This window comes from Phaethon lepturus, unplaced genomic scaffold (genome assembly GCF_000687285.1).
Source record: "Phaethon lepturus isolate BGI_N335 unplaced genomic scaffold, ASM68728v1 scaffold9139, whole genome shotgun sequence".
Lineage (NCBI taxonomy): Eukaryota > Metazoa > Chordata > Aves > Phaethontiformes > Phaethontidae > Phaethon > Phaethon lepturus.
The window spans coordinates 24,070-42,550 of NW_010561183.1; the positions used below are offsets into that span (position 1 = coordinate 24,070).

At 44.9% G+C, this 18,481-nt stretch overlaps 1 protein-coding gene across 1 annotated transcript in view; it reads right to left on the reverse strand.

Annotated features, from left to right (window-relative positions):
- Window positions 1-3,372: 3,372 nt before the first annotated feature.
- The window catches only part of ALK (anaplastic lymphoma receptor tyrosine kinase), a 61,512-nt gene continuing 46,403 nt past the window's right edge, over window positions 3,373-18,481 (reverse strand). The window contains exons 14-22 of the mRNA XM_010293908.1: window positions 18,248-18,338; window positions 17,231-17,295; window positions 16,189-16,318; window positions 10,423-10,520; window positions 9,227-9,319; window positions 7,419-7,520; window positions 6,030-6,164; window positions 5,359-5,449; window positions 3,373-4,077 (exon numbers count right to left, since the gene is read on the reverse strand). Coding sequence (XP_010292210.1) covers window positions 3,373-4,077; window positions 5,359-5,449; window positions 6,030-6,164; window positions 7,419-7,520; window positions 9,227-9,319; window positions 10,423-10,520; window positions 16,189-16,318; window positions 17,231-17,295; window positions 18,248-18,338 — 1,510 coding nt within the window. The remainder of the gene's footprint in view (window positions 4,078-5,358; window positions 5,450-6,029; window positions 6,165-7,418; window positions 7,521-9,226; window positions 9,320-10,422; window positions 10,521-16,188; window positions 16,319-17,230; window positions 17,296-18,247; window positions 18,339-18,481) is intronic.

Sequence of the window (18,481 nt, forward strand, 5' to 3'; positions counted from 1 at the left end):
TAATTCTTCCAGTCAGGGCAAACCTGCATGGCAACTGCAGCTCTCACATGCTTACTGGTTAAATGGTACATCGTTTCTGTCACCCCTTCCGCTAATTTGAGATAGATAGTCTAGTAATTGGTAGTGCCAAGGACGAACTGTTACTTCAGTGACAGAGGAAACAGGTATCATTAAGGAAAGCTTTCTTCACATCACCCCAGCGATACAAATAAAATCTGGCATTGTCACCGAAATCCTGGTGCTGCTTTGGCAACAGAACAGATGCTTACAGTTAAGCAATGCAATTGCAGAATGACCAGGAAAACATCTTCGATGCAGCCTGCACACCAGTAGCAGAGCACCCTTTAGTCAAAGCAATTAATTAATCGAAATAATTTGTCATCGATGGTATTATATGTTTTCTAAGAAAGAGGACAGACAAATGCTCCAACTCTTGTTTGAGTGGCAAGATTTGATTAGCATCAATATTTACAAAACAATTTTTGCAAACTGGGGTACTGTGCTTGGAGAGCACACAGGGGTGCCAAACTACATGCTTGCTGTGGAAGAGCTCAGAGATGTTGTTTTTTACATTAAAAATAAGACCCGACGAGATTTATTGAATTCCTCCGAGTTCCAAACATTAAGAGGGGGTATTGTAAAAAACAAAAAAAAACCCAAACAAAACGCAAAACCCAACACAAAAAACAACGCCACAACAAAGCATTTTACACTGGAGACACTGGAAGGAAGCTTGCTTAAAACCAACTGCTAGTGCTGAACAGTATTTATCTCAATGTACCATGCCCAGCAGACTGGAGAATTTCAGTAGTAACTCCCCATCTCCCCTGACCAGAATTATCTCCTCTTGTATTCCATAGGTAAAAAGCAGTAATGTGTTTAGCTCCTTCATTTTTACAACTCCCATTCAGTAGAAGTATTGAAGTTGAAATTCTGTGATAAAATAACTGCACAGCACAAGCTGCGGAGCAGTAATCACACCAACACCATGGCTGGGGAAAGCCTGCCTTTCCCCCCTCCTTCCACAAACTTATAATCATCTCTTGCTGCTTGTGCTTTTAAAGATTCTTTAGAAATGCTACCCTTAACATCGTAACCTGGCAGCGTATCTGCATTCGTGCAGCATCAGAGCTGCTGCCCGAGATCCAAGAATTAATAATTTCAGCTAGTCAAAAATCATTAACTTTGCAACTTTTTTTTCTAGTATATTCTTTAAGAACTCTCATCAGTATACAGGTCAGATCCTGACCTCAGTAACATAAGAGGCAGGGCAGCAAAAACTGAAAGTGTGCTCCTATGCAAAGAGCTAAAGAAAACAATGAGGAGCTTCAGCCCTTCTGAAAATGAGAAAGCTGGAATATTGAAATGAAAATTGCTATTATATGTGAATAATACACTAGTGTAAGAAATTGTTCTGATGGTGCTTGCCTCCTGAATTAATCAGCTTTACCTGAGAGTCTAGAAAACTACCCCATTGAATTTACTGAGCTAGAAAGAGAGACCAGTGTGACACTAGCACAGTCCTAAACTAGACAGAATCCCTCCCCAGTGGCTATTTGATGACAAGAGTTGCGAGCCTAATAACCTTGGAATTCACAAATACTCTCTTAGTTCAAGCTAAAGAATCCTGCGCACAGCAGCAGGATTACACCCAAAGTGTAACCCTCGTTATCCCCACCAAGCCCGTACACCAGCGGTGCGACGGATCCCTAGCAGACGAACACGAAATTCAGAGCAGCCCCCGATTCAAGCCTCCCAGCACACTTCCCATTAACCAACCACCACACACACAATTTTGGCATTTTTCTAAAAAAAGGGGTTTAGTTCTGTGTATCAGAGATGTCAGAAAGGCAGGTTAGGCGAGCACACTACCTCCCTGCTCTTACGTTTTTTTTTACAAGGGTGGTGGCCCAAACCAAGCCCTCCAATTTCAGTCTGCACATCCCAAAGGTCAGGATCCTGTATATGTGGATTCTGGTTTGCTCTCTTATGATGACAGGAAGCTTACCTCAATGTTTGGATCCAGGGTCAGATTCAGAGTCGCTTCACTGAAACGAAGAGTCTCCGACTGAAGAACACCTTCACATTCCTTTGCTGATGCTCCAGTACACCCATTTCTACAGAAATAGGCACCCCTTTTTTGGATAGCATTCATGCTAAAACAGCTCCTTGCAACCCTAAGTTGAAGTTACTAATGCACATCTTTACATATGAATTACTTCCTACATCTATGTTTTGACAATACACTTAACTGGAATATTTTTCATGCACAACTTGTACAAAATGAGTCAATGCAGTGTTTCTCTTTATCTATCATACACATATTTTGTTAAAGGAACAAGGACTCTAAACCCTTCCAATACAGACAGTATCTGGCATCCGGGTTGTGGCACGATGTAGTCTTCTGTCTTTATGTTCTTGTTTGTACAGGGTACGTCAGAGGCTAATGTAAACCTCTGAGGTATGCAGGTGGCTGTCCATTTTCAGGGCACGGTGAAAGTTTCTCTAATGACCATGGTTCTTTAAAGCTTCACCTTGGTTCCATGTGACACGCACAAGTTCCTGATGAAGGACATTCCTACTTTTGTAGGACAGAGGGAATTTTAAAGGGCTTTACTCAGTTTTAGTGCTTAAGCACAGGAAAAAAAACAAGAAAACAAAAACCCCAGCCAAACCCATCCCTCTGCCCCCAACCCATAACGCCTCATAGCATCTACACCCATCCTCTGTGCTTCTCTTTTTCGAGTGATGCAGTATGACCAGTGTCTTTCTATTGCCCTGCCAATGCCCCCCATAACCGCTGTGCATTCAAGGACTTTGAAGACTGGACTGTAGCTAGAACACAACTTGGGAACGTGCCATTGCATCACCATTCAGCTCTGTTGTATCCTTTTTCGGTTTGGATAGAGGATGCTCTCCCCAAACCCACTACAACCTCTGCCAGCTGCAGGAGATCTCCAGGTGTTCCACAGCAACCACAAGTTTGGCACGGAAAACCCCAGACATGAAACACTCAAGGCAGCGAGCCGCAGCTTTACACTTAAGCAGAGAACACACAACTGAGAAAAGCTCACAGGAAAGGCATGACAACAACCATGCGTATGAGTTGATGCAACAGCAGCTGGGCCTTGCAGTTAACATCTGTTTCCTGTATCCTCCCTCCCCCTTGTTTCTTTTATTGTACTGGGGCTCTGGTGATTTGAAGCCTCTCAGGTTAGTTGAAATGACAGCTTTGAGGGTGGCACTTTTGGAGCAAGTTGGCACAAAGTGGAAGGTAATGCTGTCAGATCCCTTGCTCGTGGTGTATTGCGTAATGACATCTCTTCAAGGCTCAGGGGCCACAGGGGGAAAAGTCAAGAGGGCAGAGGGCTCTCACGGCCCCGGCTGGGTTATGTGGCTCTTGTTTCTAAGGACAGGGTCCTCGTAACTGCTAGCACAAGGTGGCGTGGAGGCTTCCAAGGGTAAGCCCTGCTGTTGGTATCCGTAGTTGACATTCCCACAGGGGAAGTGACGGAGCCTAAAGAGAGGCACTTCTTTAACACTTGCTGTTAGGGAAGATGGCTCTAATAGCAGGGAGGAGCCTGGCAGCTTGCCAGTCACAATGTTGGGCCCCACAGTACAGTTTCCTTCCTGTCCCAAATTCTCCCTCTCGGGCATCTCCTTATCCAGCAGAGAACTGTTTTTGCTGGCCTGCTTCTCTGCAAACCAGGAACCATAGGTTGGGTTCCAGAGATTGGTGGGCTTGTTTCTGGATCCTCGGCTTTTGTGCAGCTCGGAAGGGGGATTGGACTGGGCATAGGCCATGTTGATATGTCCTCCCGCTGAGGCTGACTGCACCTTCCCTGGCACTGGTGGTTCCAAGGCTCCTACTTTCCCTAGAGGTTTTCCAGAAGTGATGGCTGACGGCAGGGGTGGTGGAGATGGCAGAGTTTGCTTGTCATCCTTCCTGTCTTGGTGTGTGGAGACCAATAGAGGAGGAATTCCTTCTGGATCATTGGGGCGCATCGCTACCGTCTCCTCCTCCTCAGCTGATGGACCATATTCTACTGGCAAAGCAGTGTTGATGACATCTGGATCCTGCCAGAGAGAAGAATGAGAATTTCTAAGTGTCTCATGCATACTTGGACTTGATTAAAAACCCGACACATCTCACAGCTGTCATGCTATGATCACAGAGCGTTGTTCCCATTACCCAGAGCCTACATTCCATGTGTAGAGAATGCTGACAAAATTCAGTTAGCCATGAGATGCAATGGGATACCCTTAAAATCGAACTCTTTAAAAAAAACAACCACCCTAAAACTCACCACAGAACAGCAGAGGCACAAAAACAATGAAAAACATTTTTTACGTCCAGCCAAATTTCCTCTGGGAATGTTGTTTTGCAATCTATATAATCTCAAAGTTCATAACATTCTCAGATAATATTGAGAAAGTTTCAGCCATGAAAGTATTGCCTCCACACAACAAGGGAGGAATAGGAATGCAGAGAGAAGGCAATACTGGCAGACCCCTTGAAGCCTGAATCCACAGGGACTGCGGTTCTGAGCTATTTAAGCAGTTTTGAAAATTAAACTGAGAGAAAATGTGGTGATCTAGGCAACCTTTAATTATTGCTAGACACCATGGCAAGCTATAGAGAGCAGAAAACAATACCTCCCAATCTCAGGATCCAAACACACATGATAAACACACCAAGCCTCCCAAACGGCGAGGGAAAGCAAACTGACTGAGGCAAGTAACTGTGTTAGGCCACCCAAAATGCCTGTGCTGTTGCAGGCAGAAAAGCATTTTCCAAACTACTCCACTCCTCGTCAGTAAAAATGGTGGTAAAAAATAAATAAGTAATTTCAGCCTGGAGAGACAGCCACATCCTTTCCTCGTTGCCTAGCCTTAGAATTCCCACTCCTTTAGCATGGCTGTTTCCACCTGCCTTCTCCAGCTCAGTCAGATTCAGAAAATTGCCCACAGCTGCAGAAGCCACCTGCAAAGGGTGCTCTGAGCCAGGACCATTTCTGCTCAGTGCTGACCGTGTCTTAAGGGTAAGCACCGGGATGGAGTGGCTGACATGAAGCTAGCCTGTCTTAGTTCTTTTGCTTGTTGGCATCTCTGCCTTTACAAGCAGACACAGAGCTACAGGTCTGCTGTTTGTAAGCCTGTGCTTTTCCATAGTGAAAGACAAGAAGGATCAACCACCCGATGAGGTAGATATCCCAGCCACTGGTCCCAGGCTGACATCAGTTGCCCTGGACTGCTGACTGCAGCAATGCAGTGCTGCCTTCTCATCTCATGATCTGGCCCGCTTCTCAAGAAGAACCCTCTCCACCCATCTCATTTGTGACGAATGAACACCGATACCTGAGTGCAGTACTCAATCCTCTCCAGGATTATGGCAAAATTTGGCCGGTCTTCAGGCTGGTGCTGCCAACACTGGGTCATAATGCGGTAACTGAAAGAGCAGAATGCAGATGCTCATAAATGGCAGATCCTGTTGGTACGTAACAGCTAGTCACTGCAGCTTAGAAACCACAAGCATGCATCACCACTCTGACTTCTAACAAATAAGAGTGCTCTGCCTTCCCCTGAGTTGGACAACTGAGGTACTAGTAACCACTGAAACGTGGCCACCAGTGGAGTGAAATCCACAGCACATCAGAGAAATAACATACCCACCCAAAATCCCTTGGATAATTCGCTAAAGGTAGGCAGGACTACAGATAATGGAGCCTAGTTTTCCCTACCAGTGAACAGTCTTATGCACTTGCAATTTCACAGCTAACCTAAGACACAAAAATATTGCACCATCTTTGACCAAACAAGCAGTGGCCAGTAATTCTCAAAGGGGCCCTGAGTTATTCTCCAAAATAGACAGAAAAAAATAAATAGTAGAGAAATCATTGGCACTCAAGTCCAATAAGGCAGATTAGCCACAATAAGATGAACTCTAAAAGTCATTAACTTTTGACTAGAGAACAGCATTTGAAACAGAAACTTATTTGCATGAATACATCAAAGTTAAAATCTCATACACAGGGCCAGGGCAGTTTTTAGGTGGATCCATCCTTCCTCCATTGGTGACAAACTCCAGAACTTCCTGGTTACTTTTGCTAGGGTAAGGCATGTATCCCAAAGAGAATATCTCCCACAGCAATACGCCAAAGGACCTGAATACAGAAGCGAAGGAAAACAAAGTGAAGGATACAGGAATGACCATCACTGAGGGGCAATGCCCTTAGGTGCAGTACCACCAGCATTGCTCTGCAGTCTGTGCTCAGGCAGCTTGTGGAAATCACTGCTGCAGGATTCAGACATAAATAAGCTGCACAATTTTAACAGTGGACTTTGAATGATTTAATACTAGTAGTTGACTGTTAAGTGAGTGAAGTCTACAATATAGGTAGGTAAATATGGTTGCTTTGCCCTCGTACTCAGCACTGTTCAGCTAGACGTAATAAACGTCAAAGTCAGGTTATGCTTTGCTGAGACATCAGCCACTGCTGGAGACAGGACTGAGTGGAGCAGTGACCTGATCACTTATGACAAACTTTTCTTCTTGAATAAGCTACCCTGCATGAAATAACATGCCAGTGTATCCCCACTAATGCTCTGAGCCCCAAAGACCCCACCTGTAGCTCAGAGTACAATAAAAACATTCACTAGCTGACACCACAACCCCAGGGCCTGTGTGGTGTGGCCTGCAAAGCCCTGGGGACAACAATTGGGACAGGACACCCTCCAAAGCATTCATCTGGTCAGCTGCCTGGAAATCACGATCTTGTTAGTTAAAATTGCAGAGTGCTATGTGCAGCAATGGGAAACTCCTCCACTTGGTGCTGAGACAGGCAGCAGCTCAGCTGTATGAGAGAACGTACATCCACCGCCCTGCTGGAGCTTGCTCGGGAGCTGTCTCCTGACCACCAGCCCCTTCCACTCCACATCCACATGTCCTGAGCTCTTGCCTCCTGCTCACCAAATTTCCCTCCTTCTCGTCTGGCCACCGGCAACTCAAGAGCTTACAGTGCTGCTGCCAGGAGAAAGATGAAAGCCGCAATACATGATGCCCCTCTCCCTCACTGGCAGGATGGATCCTGCCTGCAGTCTCCTGTGCTGCTTTCCTCAGTGTGGAACTAATGCTTTCCTCCCTGTAGCAGCAAAGCAGCACCTGCCTCAACCTCCCTCCCCTGCCTGCTCACCTCCCCAGCAGCACTGGCCTTTGCACACATCTGATCTTTCCGTTCCCTTGTCTCCTCCAAGATTACTGGCTCTGAAAGACCCAGCTTGTCTTTTTAATAAAGGAGAATGAACATGTGTTTTCTACAAAATATTCACAAAAGGGGATATATATATATATATATATATTTACAAAAGAGGTTGCAACACATACAGACAGACTGGACAGAGAAGGAAAGGAAGCGCACCATGTGTCTGTTTTTGATGTAAATATCCCTTCCATGAAAGCCTCAGGAGGCATCCATTTGACAGGCAACATTGCACACCCACCCTTCCGATAGTAGCTGGCTCTGCAAAGAACAAACAAAACAGAGTCAGCCAAGAATTCAGAAAATGCCATTAATTTGGGATTTTTACAATTACAAATATTAAAATTACGGGCCATAGGAGAGACTAATTCAGGCAAAACAGCATGGCAGAGAAAATGCTGAAGAGACCTGTCCCTTCTCACAAATAAAGTGGAAATGGGCAGACCATGGTAGGACTGCTCTAATCTCCCTTGCTTAGGCCTGACCTAGTGAATCCAAGTTTATCCTTATCTATGTGCATACTCCTAGTGAATTACCCATATAGTAAAATACTGCTGGTGGAGGCATCCTCCTGCACTTTTCAGGCACAGCAAGATCTCCACATTACCTCACACATGGTCACCTTGAGCACCTCCACCAAAAATAAACAAAGCATGTCCCACATACACCCAGTCTAAAGCGCTGCAAGTGAAATCCAAAACCCTTAGTGAGAACCACAGGTTGATGAGGAGGATGCTTGGCTGTTAGCGCTGAAACAGTAGTATAAAACCCACCTCCCATGCTTCTGAGAAAGGAATAAATCTGTTCTTTAGTGCCATTGTCATTTAAAACAAAACCTACAAGCCTCAAATCCTGTGCTGGCAGCTGCAGGAGGCTGCTCATGCAAGCTGGTATCATCATAACTACACAGCCAGAGCATCCAAAGGATGTGCAAACATGTGCAAACTTCAAAGACACCTTTGAAAACTCAGCACCAAAGTGTTCATCTTGGCAGTGGGTTCTGCTGATTGTGTGAGTGTGACACATGCTACTTTGTCCCAGCAGACTCCCGTCTGACAATCGGGCAGAGTAGGGCTTCTTTGTGAGAAAGAAGAGGCAGCGGGGTGGGGGGAAAGCAGGTCTTTTGGGTTTTTGAAGGTAGCACTCTGTATCACCTCAGGCTGTGATACTGTCAGATCTCAAGCTAAGCAGAAGCAGGCCTGGCTTAGTAATTGCACAGGAGAATCCCCAGGCAGGGAAAAAAAAAGGCAAGGCACTGGAATAAACAGTGCAGGTGACTGAGTACAAGGCATTCCTTCCTCCCAATCAGAGGCAAATCAATTCCTCAGCACGGCAGGACAAGGTACTGAACTTCTGGAGGTGCTATCTGGAAGATGAGATATCAAACTACAGCCCTGACTGCTCATGGTCATTAAAGATTTCCTGGCACTTCTTGCAAGAGCAGAGTAGTTAACCCTGTGTCCTGGCTGAATTCCAGTTTGGGTGATTACATTTTCCTGACCTTCCCCTACACCTTCTTCCTTTATCTGCAGTAAATTGAAGAGATTTACTGACGACACCAAACCAAAGGGGCAGGGGTAGCATCAAGGAGAGAGATTAAATTCAGAATGATTTGAGACCACAAAACAAAAGGGCACATCAATGCCATTCATTGTGGAGAAAGTAAAGACAAGAAACTGAGGACAGAGTACAAGAGGGAGGAGAAATGCCTTCCATAGCTATCAGACTTCATTACCCATAAGAAAGCTGTCAGGAGTGGGAAATTTTTCCAAAGCACAGTTAAACTGCCGATGAAGGCAAACACCAAAAAAAGCATTAGCTGGGATTCATCAAGGTGGGATCTCCCCACCCTCGCCTTGCTACGGTTACGCAGAGCAGCATACGAGCCTACTCTCCTGCACAAACAGCACTCCTCCCTCATTTTAGCAAGCTTCCACCGGCAGATACCCTGGGCTTAGCTTCGCTACCTGTATATATCCCGGGCCATTCCAAAGTCTCCAATTTTAGCCACTCTCCCAGGCCCTCGACAGGTAAGGAGGCAGTTCCTGGCAGCAATATCCCTACAAGGAAAGGAAAGAAAAGCAACAGAAAGAGAAGAACCACTTAATCATTCAACAATTTTGCAAGCCAAAAAGAAAACAAAGAATAGTACCTACTTTCCTGAGCTGCAGAGAGCCCACAACAGCCAGAAAAGTCAGTGTTTATGGATAACTAGTGATGTCCCAAATGCCAATCTACCCCAACAGCAGGAGCAGTTCCGCTCTTTAACATTTCCTCTTAAATTTATGTAACATCTTCCAGCTGAAAGGATGGGCCTCCTGTGAGCCTCCCTTCAGCCCAGGAGATTATTTTTAAGTCTCTAGGGAGTTGCAAGCAGTGGGGCTGATTTCAGCAATGTACTAGTCCCAGCATCAAGCCATCTGGGGAATGATCCACTGACCTGTTACTACCATGCTTGTTCAAATATTGTCAGATGGGTGTCGTACTGTCAGAGACAGGAAGAACAACAATGTGCAGACGTTGCTCTGAAGACTGAAGCTATGAGCCTGAATCTGTGTATGTAGGTAAAACTCCAGCTTCACCTATGCTGGGCTGAAGTAAACCTTGAGATTTGAATCTAACATGGTGGCATACCTTGTGGGTAACTCTTTCAGAAGAGTGAACCGCAATCTCTCTCTACTCATTGCTACACAATGCTATGGGCAGAATTTTGGACACCCCCCAAACATCCTGCTTTGCAGGAGCAGGCAACAATAGTAACAAAGTATTGCATTTCTGGCTGTACTTGTAACGCCATTCTTCAAGAGGGTGAAGAAAAGGGTTCCAGAATGAGCGGAAAGGCACTAATCAAAATTTATGATGGGAAGATCTTTGAAGACTTCCGTCACAAGATTGTATTTCCATTTGCAGGGTAGCGAAGCAGGCTGCACAAGTGCAGTCACTGAGACAGAGCTCCAGATCTTTGGTAAAACTAGTCCTCTGCAACCTGATTTATAGCAGGCTTTCTGTTAATTGCTTCTATTATTCCGATTTTATCTACCTTGTTTAAAGGTATCCAGCCACTAGAGTGCAGCAGGACATAAACATATCAGGCAGGGCACTGCGAGTTCATGCTGGCCTGTATGCAAGCCATGCCCATGCTGACACAGATGCATTCACCTACCTGTGAATGAAGTGGTTCTCCTCCAGGTACTGACACCCACAAGCGATGTCACGAGCCACATGGAGCAAGTCCAGCATGGAAAGGGAGGAGGGCTGATTCTACCAAAAGACAAGAGACAAACATGGGTTAAAAAGTAAGAACATGACATGATTCATCACATGGTACAGTGCTGGGAACTCTCCAACAAGTGACATAGCTCAGATGTTAATACACAAAGGGATTGCAAAAATGCACAAGGGAGAGTTCGTATCTATGAACTATGCAAAGGATGTGCACGCACAATGTCATACAAATCCCAGGGACAGAATCAGAACAGCTGGATCTGGCTTTTCTGCTTCATTGGGATGCCCCTCTAAGAATTTCCCCCAGTTCTCATGGGAGACGCTTCTGAATTTTCAGCGTGATTTTTGAGGAGATCTGTAGCCTGAACTGGTCCTCACTCAGTTACTCTGTATTATTGCTAGCTCCTCTCTAAAGTCACCTTGAACAATGAGAATGACATTTTGTATAATGGCATGAGTCACATTTGCTCGTTCCCTCCTCCACATCTGTGTAGGCTTTATCTTGCCCCTCAGAGCACTGACACAGGTTTGCATAGCCAACAGCTATGGAAGACTAAGGCTGCCAATTCCTTGTTCCCACCCTCTAGTCTACAGCCCTTGCCAGCAGGAGCCAAGTGCTTTAGTGAAAAGGGCAGGCTTAGCACCAGCTTGCATTTGCCGGCCTCTGAAGCCAAACCATCAGCTTCTGCACTGAGGTGTGAATCAGTGTTTCCTGCTGCCATTCCTGTCGGGGAGGAGGAAATCGCTGCTGCCAGTGGGATGATGACAAACAACTGGGTGGCAGTGACTGCTTCTTCCAGAGGAGCCATTTGCTAGCTCAGTTTTTATCTGTGGCCTTAGTTATTGGATCAAACAAGCCCATCCCACCCTCTAGTTCTCTCTTATGACACCTACCATTCTGTCCAGTGCCCAAAAGGCACGCCTGCCCATGGGTCTCTCCCACTGATGCTAAACCAACAGGGGTTCTCCAGTGACAGGGACTGCTGGCTCTGCCAGCCTGTCATGTTGAAACATATCTCCAGACTGATGCAATGCTGTGCTGGCCATCCCATCTGATCTAAATCACTGCTAACTGGGACTGGAAACAAGTCTAGGTTCTGCAGCAGGCAGCAGCCAGTAGTTAAACAGTGGGCATTGGCTGGTAAAACCTAAAAATATCTTAACGTCTTCTGAAGAGATTAGGAAAAACCTGGCCTCAATACTTGACTAATGAAATAACTGAAAAAAGCTGCATCTCTCTGTGAACAAAGGCTGTTTTTTTCAGTGCAGTGCCATAAAACAAAATTGTTTCTGACTATGTATCACCTGCCCATATTTCGTTATTTACACAGTATAGTTCATTGCATATATATACTTAACTGATTCTTTAAGACTGGGCTGCATCTCCCCCTAAACCTTTCCTTTTGCTGAGTAACTATTTCCTGAAAACATAAAGCCTCTCCCCCCTCCCTATCTTTTGTGGCAGTAACTGCTTTTGTGGGGAGGGGGGAATAACCTTTTTTGCCTCTGTGAGTTGAAGTGACTCACCAGCTACACGAGATTGCTATAGTAAGAAAGGATGCAGATGCCTTCTTTTTCCCTTTCACAGCATAACCAAAGGGAAATGAATATCTCGATCTACCCATTCCCTCCTCTCCTGAGCAAGGGTCGGAAACCTGAAGTGAAAACTGAGTAAAAAGCCCTATTTTTTACTGTGCAATCGATTCCAAACCTAAGCTATACCGTGAGGCAGTCGGTAGGCTGAAGCCAGAAGCTGATTTGAACAGCATAGCTTTTTTCTCTTTTTCCCTGTTTTTCTGCTCCTTCCCCTCCTTGGATGAATTCCTTCCATCCTTTACTTGGCTAAACACAGTCCTAAAACAGATGTGACTGCCCAGCCAAGGACAATTTAGCCATGTTATTTGTTTGAAAAATGGAGGTTTGGGATTCATTTTGCAAGGGGAGCAGCCTTGAGACACCAAAGGATTCACTTTGCAGCTTCTGCTCCCCAGATGAATGGACAATGCTAGCTGCAATGCACCGCTACGCAGAGCAGTGGGCATGCTGGAAGCACTAGTGGGATACCTCCCTGGGTGAGGCTGAGTATCGCTAAAGGTGAATGAAATTCTGTGTATTGTTCGGTGTAATCACTGCTCTGTGCAACAGACTGCACAACACAAAGAAGGGGAATCATTTATCTGTATACGATTTATCTTCCAGAGCTGCTGTTTGATTGCTATGCTGCGTATGAGAAAGATCAGTGCTGAACTTCCCAATGGACAATTCTGCAATGCTCACAATGAGCGAAGGCTCCGATTCCAGGCATCTCTGAATCTACCAGACTGCCTCCAGACGAGGGGGAAGGGGTAGCCCCGTAATACATGTGAAACTTTATTAGAAATGGAACACCAAAACCCTTCAAGGCTGTAAACTCTGGACCCATGGAGAAGTATGGATCTGAAGCTTATGGAGTAGACCTGGCTAGCATAAACCGACAGTATTCCGCAAGAGCCACTGGTATTGTATCAGTGATGTTGGATGAACATTTGGCTTACACATATGATCATTCTTGCTTAGAGTCCACAAAAATCATTACATGTTGGCTGAACATGGCTTTCATTATTTACATGAAAAACACAGACAAACAACACACAATAACCTGTGCTGGCAGCATCTTGATCTCCCATTAAGTGGAGCCCATGTCCTCACACCTCCCGCGGTAGCTCTAGCTTCCCATTTCACGTCCCTCGCAATGTCTTAAGTTCCCCCTTCCCTTGCTTCACCTTCTCCTCCACCATTCCTTCTGCTCTCTTCCATGCTTTTCAGTGGCTGAGTGCATGGCAGCATGTTGCATGTGTCTTGCTCCAAGTCACACAGGCTCTAACTGGCCAGTGGCAAGCCAAACAAGACAACTGTTTTGCTTCAGTGGTTGCTCTAGTGTGGTGCTTTCTTCTTCCTGAAGCCTTGGAATTAATGCCAAGTTAATGCCTTTCACACCTCTGTTAAATTTGACTGAAACTGGCAAATGAATTCAAAGTTACTGGCAGGGGAGTAGGGGGAGCAACTGGGGGATGAAGGTAGAGAATGAACACATAAATCTCTCTTTTGCAATCAGGCTGAAAGCAGAAGTAAGTGGGAAAGACAAGGTAGTAAGGAAATCATCTGGAAAATACAAAACCACAAAAAACAAGGGGAAATGACAACAATAATTCATATGGTGCTTACTGCACAGTAAGAAGTGCACCTCTGTTACCGAGTCAGTCAGCTAAGTCTTGTGTGTTCAATTAATTCCTGTTGGAAGCAAAGCTTATTGAAGCCTGTTTACTCTGCCCTGTTCCTTGTCTTTCCTTTCCTTTAATGGGCCTGGAAAGCTAAACATCCAGTCTGCTATGCCTACCTTCTGCCTATCTTCCTTGAATGAGCAATAGGAGGAACAAAGCAGCTCAGAGTTCATTAAGAGCAGTGCAAAGACACATCCAGCAGTACTGAGCCACAGGCCTTATGTACAGAGACTCTGTCACACCTCAAGTATATGCAGAGGATAAATCAATTTCCACAGCTGGATCCCATACTTCACAGAGCACAATGCCCCGCACACATCTCATCTCTCATCAGTCTGTCTCCTAGCCTCATAGTTTCTGAGCCAGCAGTCAAATGTGTGCACCAGAGGCTGACTTCTCAGCACTCACAGGTGCCATTAGCACCTCAGAAGCAGCCCTGGCAGCCAGACAATGAATTACTTTTTCATTCTCACCAGGCAGCCACCACATGGGATGGTACCAGAAGCAAGGCAAGGCAAGGGGTAGGAAGGTGTTAGAAGTGGAGCAGAAACATGTGGATCTGTGACTGCACACAGTCAGGCTGCCCACATTCACCCAACTGTTAAAGAGGGACTGGACACTGTTTTTCTGAATCAGTTCCAACTTGCAACTGCTCATCTGCATTTGAACCTCAGCTTTTCCAAGGAGTGACAGTCATGGAACAGAGCAGAAAACAGAAGCATCAGTCTCAGGTCTGCTTCAGTCCTGGGAACAAGTTAAATGCAGCAATAAGGGAGGATCTTAAAGGTGCTGGGAACAGCCCCTGTGAGTAGCAGTAGTTATGGTCAGTCTCAGATAACCTCAAAGAGGTCAGGAAAGACAAGGAAAGAAAGGAGAGACTGTGAAGGCAGAAAGAGAAATACCAAGGAAGTAATTATGCTGTGCCTGGAGTGAACCATCCACCTCTTCTGACATTAGCTTTCACAAGGGTTGCAACAGAGCTACCACTAACAGAAATGGAAGCCCTGGCATGCAAGGAGGAACTCATGACGAGGTAAGAGCAAACAGAAAGAAACCCCTCAGATCAGAAGGCTCCCATGACTGCATCCTGTAAAGATTAAGGGATTTTCATTCACAAAAGCAACTGGTTCATTTTACTGCATGTAGGTAAAAATTCGTGCTGTTCAGGACTAATGTTCTTGGTGCTTCCTCGTAAGATCCTGATCATTACTGAGCTGGCTTCTTTCTCTAATTTGACGAGATAAAAAATGCTTCCATTGCAAAATTATGGATGCCCTTGCCCTACACTGTCCTGTTTCACCTGCCACTTCACACATCTAGCACAGCCTGTCCTAGCAGTTTTGAACACAGCACCTACTGGGCAGCATAACTGGCCCATGCCATTTTGCTCTCCATCAGGTGAGAGCAGAGCCCACATTGCAAAAGATGAATTTCCCCATTCACCTACCACCAAGTTCAGCCCATTTGTATGAGCTAACAAGAACACCTCTAGGTGCTATAGAAAAGCAATCTCTGTTTATAAAGACTGCTTGCTCGGATTTCAAATATCTTGATTTTCTGGGTGTTTAGCATTCTTACCCAGGCAGGAGCCACGTTATTGCAACCTATCCAAGACTGCGGTACTCCTGAGAAGCACAGAGCATTTTCTATGTCTGAAAACCAGACTGCAAAGAAAAAATACAAAGTCGATCTATTTCCAGATGCCTCGAGGAAGAATCTTATTTATATCTGTTAGAGCCAATTTGTGTCTCTCTTGTACTGATAAAATCCAGCATTTTGCCCTGTGTCAAAGAAATGTAGAGACAAAGTACAAAGCTGGGCTCTGGTGCTAACTTTCAACATCTGAGTGCCTTTCTGATCTAGGGACTCGGAGCAAACTTTATTTTTCTGATATACTGATTCCTCTCTAGAAGTCATAATTTATTTCTCACACATTTCTGACTGTCATTTGCTATTGAAAATCTTTAAAACTCTGGACTAAAGATATTTGCTATTAGGTCAACAGCTCCAGGCTGGATCCTCTCCCTGCCTATGTCAAACTTGCACTGACAGATATCCAGAGAAATGCAACTGATCAGCAGTTTAAATAACAGATTTGTCATTACTAACTCAAAACTTCCCCCCAACCCACATCCAGCTGGTGTGAGGAAAGTAAGAGTAGAGTTTAACTTTTTTTTTTTAAACTTTGATTTTGTTCTTTCTTTAGATAGTATCTGCAATGCTATCTAGCAAAGTCCAGGGATGAGGCACCTCTGCATAACCCTAGCAGCATCTGTTTCCTATATATCTGTGTCCTGCCCCCACAGCGGTCTTCTAGCAACAGAAATTTTCTGACCGTCTAAAACACTGGGAAAGAGAAGCAGCATGCATCAGCTCTTTTATAGTTATGTATTTGCCTTGTGGCAGCAGCTTACTAAATAAAATTCAATTTTCTCTTTTCTTACCGGTCTAGGCCGTGTCTCTCTCAGGAACGATTTCAGGTCACCTCCAGCCATGAGTTCTAGCAGGATGAAACGAGGAAGTGCCTGCAAGCTCACCCCAATGCAGCGCACAATATTCTGGTGGTTGAACTTGCTGTGGAGACAGGGAGACTCAATTATGGAGCAACTTTGATCAAAAAGCACAACTGCAGAAAAGAATCAAAATGTTTTGCTGCAGGGAATGTTTTGTGGTTTGTGGTTTTTTTTTCCAGAAAGTAGCAAATCTCAAAGGTAGGATAACTGGATAAACTGGATAAAGCTAAAGTGCTACCACTGCACTCTGTGTCTGTCTGCATAAACAAAGGTGGGGAAGGAGTGACTTTTGGCTGCTTTTCCTCTTCCTATATTCTGCATCCTTTTTGGGCTACAGCAAAATTTGTGGGCCATAGGAAGCAGGGAATATCTGATAACTGGGAAAAGTCTGTTTCTAATTTCCCTATCCAAGGGGGCAGAAATTGGCCTAGGGCAGAGTTGTTCCAAATAACATACTGACACAGGGATCTGCTTATGTAGGGGATATTCCTCAAGGTCTAGTCTCTAACACTTCCTTATTTCTCCAGACCTCAATGTGACGGGAAACTATTTCTATGGATTCTAGGACTCAGTCTCTGACATGTGACATGAAAGCAGCATTAAGTCAATGCCATCTGTTAGTTTTGACTAGTCAAATCCAAACTCCTAAAGTTTGTTTTTACCTCATATCCTGATGTCTAAGAGAAATCAAAGGATCCTACTGTCAATTCTGAAAACTGGACCTAAAGATTTTCACTTTGGATAACGAAAACCAGTGTGAACCCCTTTCAAAATTTAGCCCTTAATCATCTGATGCCTCTTCATTTATAAGAAGAATGGTAATGCCTATCCTCTCTATAAAATACTGGCAGCCATGCGCTAAAACTGCTATATAAATGTGTTGCATGGACATCACCTCTTAAAGCATCTTTCTTCTTTACACTGCTGGGCTTTGCAAGCCGACACAAGTGCTGTTCATCTTATTCATACACACCTAATAATGAGAGCTTCCATGAGGAAGTCCAACTCATCTTGCTCTGAACACACTTCTGGCAATGTCTGGAAAAGAAGGAACAGGTTGACAAGGAGAAGATATTGAAACTTACAGATGTAGAACACCTGGCACAATCAAAAGCACTAACATTGTCTGCAGCAATCCTTGTTTCTCTAAAAGAAATCTCACTCTAAGGTAATAGCTAGACCATTACTCAACTAAACTGTGAAGCCTGTTGAAAGGTAAAGATCAGAACACAGGGCCCATCAAGGCCACTGTCACCCTGTTCCCAGCAAAGGAAGTAGCCCAGAGTGCACAGGGAACAGTGCTCAATATGTGGGACTCTGCTGTATAGAGGATGAGGAATGAGACCACAGTTTCTGAGCTTTCTGACAATTTCTGAGAATTAAACAATTCTCCTACCTCCCAGCAAGCCTGTGAACTATAACCAGCAGTAGGACTGTGCTGCTCTGTAACCTCTAGGAGAAAACAAGCTAGCTAGGCTGCTGAAGGCCTGGAGAACCCTACCAGGGTCTCTTAGGATTTAGCTTCACATCCAGTGCATATCCATCCTGTAATGGAGTGGTGAGATCCCTGGAAAACCAGCCAACTTCTACCTGCAGGCTCTTTGATGTATGTGCCAGCTGCTCTTGGCCCTGTAAAGATTTTTGGCCTCTGACTCATAGCCTTTGGACAGATTAACACACCAGGTGTAGCATGTGGAGGATGCACAGAAGATGGATTTATTTCTCATACCTGCAGTCCACTGCAGCTGTATGAGAAATCTTCGCCTATTTACTACTTACAGACCTCTTTTAATAGTCTCACAAGCCCATATGCTACAAGCTGTACCATCACTATGATGGATTAAAGTGTTGCAACAGAGCAGCAACCTTTCTAGCCACATCCTTCGGTACTGTAGTAACGTTTAATTCATCTTCATTTTTATAATGCATTGGGACTCTTGGGTGAAAGGTGCATGAAAACCATCATGATAACTCATACATTGTCACTTACTTTCACGGCCACCTGCAAGGGAGTGGGGTCGCTGGGGATCCCTGCCACCTGACCTTCATATACCTCACCAAAGGCTCCGTGGCCCAAACCCCTGGACAGACCAGAGAAGACAAGAAGGTTTTACTACAGAGAACACACACTATAACACTGTGGTCACAGCTCACAGAATGGGCTTACAATTTTCATGGTAGTGAAACAGGGAGAATTGGATAGTGACACTGACAATACCACTCC